Source organism: Pteropus vampyrus, unplaced genomic scaffold (genome assembly GCF_000151845.1).
Source record: "Pteropus vampyrus isolate Shadow unplaced genomic scaffold, Pvam_2.0 Scaffold267, whole genome shotgun sequence".
NCBI classification, from domain to species: Eukaryota; Metazoa; Chordata; class Mammalia; order Chiroptera; family Pteropodidae; genus Pteropus; species Pteropus vampyrus.
This window is the reverse complement of record NW_011889048.1, coordinates 301,413-307,500: the sequence shown is the minus strand read 5'-3', so window position 1 is coordinate 307,500 and position 6,088 is coordinate 301,413. Positions and strand designations below refer to the sequence as shown.

Sequence of the window (6,088 nt, the reverse complement as noted above, 5' to 3'; positions counted from 1 at the left end):
GAGTCTGCACAACCCCAAAGTGGATGAAGGTGGGACCCCAGAGAGGGCTGGCCCCAGGCGGCAGGGTGGGAGACGCGGACTGAGCAAGTTCCCAGGCGGACCAGGTGGCTGGGGAGGGCACGGCCTAGGCGGAGGCCCGGAGGCTCCACGCCGGCGGTCAGGGCTGGGGAGCACAGGAATGCAAGGTCCGCGCGAGGCCAGAGAGGGGGAGTTCGCCCAGGGCCGGATCACGCCGGGAAGACTCGAACAGCAGCCCCGGGTCCCCTGGGAATCACGGCCCCTCTGCTAGACTGCGACCTTTGGAAGTCTAGCACGGGAGTGGGCCTCGGTGGCATCCTGGGGGGAGGGGGCTCCGGTCCAGGCCCACCAGAGCTGGGAACCGAGAGGGCGAGGCCCCACGCAGCGAGCGGGCAGCCTGTGCCCACACCCTGCAGGACTTCCGGCCTTGGGTACCGGGAAGTGGCCTGCCCCTCCCTGCGCTGCTGGGGCGGCTTCCTGCCCACCCTCATCCCGAGCAGGCGGAGGGCCTGGGATCTGTCGTGGGATGCAGCCCTTCCCCTTTTAGACTTCGCGGTGGGGAGACCCCAGCCTCCCACCCGGGGCCGATCTTCAGAAAGACCCCCTCCTGCCACGCTCACGCCAAACCCCGAGGGAGCAGGAAGACAGCCACTGCATTTCGTTTTCTGTTTATTACTTGAAATCACGGTGTTTGTGTAAATTTTTTTCTTTTCCAATTTTGTTTTCGTACAGGAAACTCACTCAAGTCGCTGGGACGCCCCACAGCCCGAACTCCACCCCCAGGGCGGGTAATGCTTTCTTGGGGGGGGCCCTGGAGAGGGCAGCGGGGTGGGGGGAGCCGGTTCCTGCCTGGGGCCTCCACCCTCAGACCCGCGGAGGCACAGATATTATTTAAAAATCGTTAAAAAACAAAAAAAGAACACACATTTAAATAGATATCCAAGACAGCTCTTCAAAAACAAACCCACCCTTTTTCTTTCTTTTTTCTTTTTTTGGAAAATGAAAAAAAAAAAAAAATTCCTCGAACCCCCCCAACCCTCCGACCCCTCCCTGCCCACCCCCCCACAAAAAAATTTACAGAGCTACAGTTAACACATGTTCACATCTGAAAAAATTAACTTCAAACACATAACGGGGAGGGGTGAGGACCTGGGGTTCACCTACAGGTAGGACATAGGGGGTGGGACGGGCAGGGGGCGGGGCATTGCGCATGACAGACGCGTGGGGCCACGACAAGACAGGTATGGGGGGGAGGACCCAAACATCTGCATTTATCAGTAAAAAAAAAAAGTGAATGAAAAATAAACTCCCCCCCATTGAAATGGCCCCAATAGGGTGTCTGTCTGCTGTGGGGGCCAAAGACCCCTGGGGTATGGGCATGAGTGGGGAGGTTCCAAATTAGACCAGCAGCGAACCCCCCAGGGGTTAATGCTACTCGGCGTCGCCCCTACTGGGGGGATTCACAGCTCAGCACCCCTTCCCCTCCTGGGAGCCAGAGGGCCCTCCCCTCCGCCCCCCCGCCAGACAGCTCACAGGCCCAGATCCCAAAGGCCAGAAAGGAGGCAGGGGGCGTCTCCATCACCCCCCAGCCATTTCTCTCCTGATTTTTCAAGAGGTTCCCAACCACTATTGGCTCAGTCAGAAAATTAATAGTCTATAAATACCCCAAACTCAGGGGAAAAAAAAAGGGGCGGGGCAGGAGTGTGGCCTCAGAGGAAATCGCACAGTGCGTGGCCAGAGAGAGCTGGCGACGGGTCTGTTCCCCTCCTTCCCCTTTCCTTTCCTGGCAGAAAAGGGTCCCACGCCCCCACCTGAACCCCAAGGCAGGCTCTGGCTCGCCTCTCCCCTGAAACAGCTTTTCTTTTCCAGGAAAAAGAAACCGAGAAGAGAAAAAAGCACAGACGTGGAAGAGAAACAGGCCCTGTGGTTCCCGGGCGGTGTTTGGAGCCTGCGGGCCCGGCTGGCTGGGTAGGGGGGGGGGCCGGAGTTGGCAGTGGGGCTCGTCTCCATGCCCCCTCCCCTGTCTGTAAAGTGCATGTGAGGCATCTATGTTTTGACTTTAACCTGAAGAGGATGGGGGAGCGGCGGAGCCGGCGGAAGGGGTGGGGGCGGCTTCCTTGTCTCTGCTCTGAACCATCTGGAAAGACTGCTACATATTTGGAGCTGGGGAGGGTGGGCGGGAAGGACCTGGTGTGGCCAGGAGGGAGGGGAGGGGGGGTGGGAGCTGAACCGAGGAGGCAGGAACGCAAGGCCACGGAGAGTTTGGAAAACCATGGTGAGAAATGAAATTTAAAAAACCCAGAAGGACCCCGGATGGGGAGGGGGAGGCCTCCTGTGGCGCCCCCCTGCCTAGCCTCCTGCCCGCCTACGCCAGGCGATGCTCGCGGCCACCCTGGACCGGGGAGAGGGACACGGTTCCTAGGCCACCACGAACTCTGACTTGATGTCGGGGTTGACTTCTGGCTTCCAGACGGAGTCCTCGAAGTCGAGGCCCAAGCCCGCGGCCTCGCTGGGGCCGCCGCCGCCGCCGCCACTGCTGCTGTCGCTGCGGCCGGCCTTGCGGCTGGGCGCCCAGTGGTAGGGGCCGCGGGCGTCACGCCGCGCCTTCCTGCGGAGCCGTTTCTGCTGAAGCAGCAGCTGCAGGCGCTCCACCTTGCAGCGGGTGGCGCGGTTTTCAGTCTGCCGCAGCCGGTCCCCTGTAGAGAAGACAGTGACTGTGAACCCCCAGGGAGAGGCCAGGTCCCCGCAATACAAGGACCTCCAGCAAATGCTTCTAAGAGGCAGACACGGCAAGGGAGCCGGTTGAGAATGTCCACCGGACCCCTGGGAGATGCAGGTTCCTTAACGGTGTGTCCACGTCCCCTGTGCCAGCCGTGAGCCCGCAGGAGTAGGGCTGCGTCCAGGACTGGCGCTCACGACAACCACTGCACGAGTTAGCAGCAGCCTGAGCCCTTCCAGCTCCCCCCCGCGACCCAGGACTGGCATGTAGGCTTGTGCCTCGGTTTCCCCTTCGTGGCCTTGGCCGGGGGCCCGCGGGGCAGAGCAGCGCCACCTTTTCTCGCGACTCCAGACTTATGGGACAACCAGGCTGGGGGGGCGGGGGTGGGGATGAGGGGGGCCATAGGCCCATCGGCCGGAGGGGAAGCTGGGTCCCTCCTCAGACTGACTTGGCCATTCAGAGGCCCCACCTGCCATCTGGAGAAGGTGCCCGGGGGCGGGGGGGGGCGCGAGGGGGCAAAAAGGAAGTGAGGACGGACCCCTCCCAGGAGGGCACAAGGACACTTTGTGCCCCCAACACACGCTCCCTTTTCTGCAGGCTCTCCCCCAGCGAGGCAAGCGGCAGCTGGCGGCCCCCCAGCTCCGGCGGGTCAGCTGCTCGGAGCGCACACAGAGGGGCCTTGAGCAGCGAGAATGGGCGGGGCGCCCGATACTCACCCGGGGGCTTGCCCGCGCGGGCCTGGCTCAGGGAGGCGGCGGCCGCCAGCTTCTCACAGGAGGTAGTTTTGGGGGTGAGGTCCGGGGCGGGCGAGGCAGGGGCGCACTGAGCGTGGCAGCGCAGCTGGGTCAGGGACGGGGGCACGCCCTGGTAGTGCCGTGTGGCGCTGAGGAGGTCATTGAGGATCTGCAGGATGGTGCCGATGTCGCGCCGCGGCCGCCCGCTACTGTCCTGGCAGTTGGGGTGCAGCGTGCCTGCAGGGGGCGGGGGGCGCCAGTCAGTGCCCAAGGGCCGGAACCCGGGGCAGGAGGCCGCAGAAGGACATGTGGCCTGCCACAGGGTCGCAGGTGTGTGCGGAGCCCCCCAGGGGTCCCACCCCTGGTGTGTGAGCACGCGGCCGCCACGGGGACACACACTTGTGAGCCCTGCCACCTACCGGAGAAGGTCCCTGAGAAGACCCCGGGGGCGTGGTTCACGAAGCTCTCGATGACGGCGCCGGGCTTGCGGGAGCGGGACGCGGGGCTGCCCACGGGGGTGGACGCGGGGCTGGCCCCCGTGCTGGCAGCGGGCGAGCAGTCCATCTGCTGATGGGGAAGGGAAGTGCGTGAGCTCAGGGCGCAACAACGCCCCGCAGCCTGGGGTCCGGGGCTGGCCCTCGATAACCAGGGCTGCGTTGGGCGCCCTAAGTCCCCGCCCATCCACCGCATCCAAGAGAGACCCGCCTTCGGGGTCCCAGGCCAAGCACCCTCCCCCCAGACTCACCTCAGGGCAGGTGCTGGAGGCCGAGTGGGATCGGAAGGAGCCGGCGGTGACGGGCGAGGGGGACGCGGGGGCAGGGCTGGCGGGCACTGGGGGGATGCGGGCGGCACTGGACATTGGCCGGCAGGGAGAGGACGTGGGGGTGGTCATGCTGGCGTCCCCGCGGGCTGCGGCGGCAGCGGCAGCGGCTAGCACATGGCGGTGCTGCAGTGGGGCGTGCTGGGCCGCGAGCTGAAGTTGGACGAACATCATGTGGTCGCCCACTCGAAGAGCCAAGGTCAGCGGCGAACGGCCCGACAGGAAGTCACTGACCTGCAGAGAGTGGCCTGTCAGCCTCGAGGCCCAGCCTTCAGCGCCCCGGCCCGGCCCGGCCCGGCCCCCCACGCTGTGTGACCTGGGGCCTCTCGCCGCCCCTCTCTGGGCTCTGGGGTCCCTGTCGGTGCCACGGATGCTTAAATAAAATGAATCGGTATTTCCGGAAGCCGCCTCCGCCAGCCCGGCCCGGCCCGGGCGCCGCTGGGGGCTGTGGGGGACAGAGGCACGTCAGACGGTGGGGGGTGCCTGGCCCTCCCTGGCCAGCTCGGTTCTTGCAAGGGGAAACTAAGGCCAGAGGGGGCGGGACCCAGCTGGCGGTCACTGCTCTCAAATAATTCTCACCTTCTCTCCACCCTCTGGGGCCCCCAGACCCTCTCTCCCTGTGAACAGGACAGAGGCACCTACACGGCCCCCCCCCCCACCTCCCCAGTCAGGCCAGCCGACAAGCCGCGAGTGGGCGGAATTCCTGGACAAATTCTTCGTCCTAACCTTTGCTTTCTCAAGATAAATATTTATCTGTCCTGGGCGGGGCAGAAGCTGATGAGGAGGCCTCGCTGCAGCCCGAGTGGGGGGCCCTGACCCATCCCCCTGGGGCCTCGACACAGCCCACAGACAAGAACTATGCAATCTGGGGTCCCCCGCGCAGCGGGTGTGGGGTGCATCTGACCCTGGTCTGCACTTGGGGCCTGGCCAGTGCAGAAGTCTCCCCAGGGGCCGGGGTGGGGGGGGGGGCGGAGGTTTCTGAGAAGTGACACAGGCCTGGATGACTCAGAACCACCGCCTCCCAGCTCCCTACTGGCAGCTGCTGGTGTAACCTTCTCTGCTCGGGGGCTTCAGGCGGGGTAAGGGAGGTGGGCAGTATGCAGCCCTCCGACCCTGCAACCCCGTCTGCATGATCCCCCAGCCCCCAGAAAATACCCGCTGCAGGAAGGGCCTAGGGTGGCTCCCGGGAGAAAAGGGGGTGTCCCCCTACTCCCTCCCGCAACTTCCTCCCTGGGGAGGGCTAGCGGGCAGGCATGACGCGGTGCCAGGCAGGGAGCAGCCCTGAGAGCCTCGATGCTCCGCCCAGCACCCCCATCTCCTCCCTCTTGACGCAGGCACCCCAGGGCGGATGTGAACCAAACACGCCCCAGGGCCCCCCTGCTAACCGCAGGCCCACCCCCCCACACACCCAGGAGCAGGGAGCTCAGTTCACATTGGCCCAGGAACCCCCACCTGGCTCCTGGACCCCCTCCCCCGCTCTCCACCGCCCCCTCCCCATGGCAGACCACCCAGCTCCCGGTCCCCTCCTCCGCACTCGCTGTCTGCAGAGGGCAGGATGCTACATGTCGGGGAGGGGGCGAGGGCCCCGGGCAGGAGGAAGGGAAGCGGCTGAGCAGGTTTCCTGTGGCCAGCCCAGCCGGGAGGCCGGGAACCTGCCCACCCCCTCGTCGGGGCGGGCAGCAGCCTGCTTCCCCCACCCTGGCAGCAGGCGGATAGCTGAGGCCTGTGTCACCCTCTTGGGAGGAGGGCCCCGCCACCAGAAAAATGAGGAAAGAAGGAGAAAAGAAAAAAAAAAAA

The 6,088-nt window shown here is 65.0% G+C and overlaps 1 protein-coding gene across 1 annotated transcript; it reads right to left on the bottom strand.

The window, feature by feature from the left end:
• Nucleotides 1–670: 670 nt before the first annotated feature.
• Nucleotides 671–4,735, bottom strand: MIDN (midnolin). Its single transcript, XM_011375189.2, has 5 exons — nt 4,608–4,735; nt 4,217–4,525; nt 3,891–4,035; nt 3,454–3,708; nt 671–2,714 (listed from the first exon to the last, which is right to left on the bottom strand). The coding sequence occupies exons 2-5, from the start codon at nt 4,463–4,465 to the stop codon at nt 2,437–2,439; spliced, it is 927 nt and encodes a 308-aa protein (XP_011373491.1). The 5' UTR covers nt 4,466–4,525; nt 4,608–4,735; the 3' UTR covers nt 671–2,436.
• Between the last annotated feature and the right edge of the window lie 1,353 nt (nt 4,736–6,088).

What these genes read in the sequence shown, in the direction of transcription:
- MIDN (XM_011375189.2), bottom strand. Translation starts at nt 4,465, where the DNA reads ATGATGTTCGTCCAACTTCAGCTCGCGGCCCAGCACGCCCCACTGCAG. An exon ending in CCTCCAGCACCTGCCCTGAG is followed by an intron (nt 4,036 to 4,216) that starts GTGAGTCTGGGG and finishes CCCCATCAGCAG; the next exon opens with ATGGACTGCTCGCCCGCTGC. An exon ending in CCGCGCGGGCAAGCCCCCGG is followed by an intron (nt 2,715 to 3,453) that starts GTGAGTATCGGG and finishes TCTTCTCTACAG; the next exon opens with GGGACCGGCTGCGGCAGACT.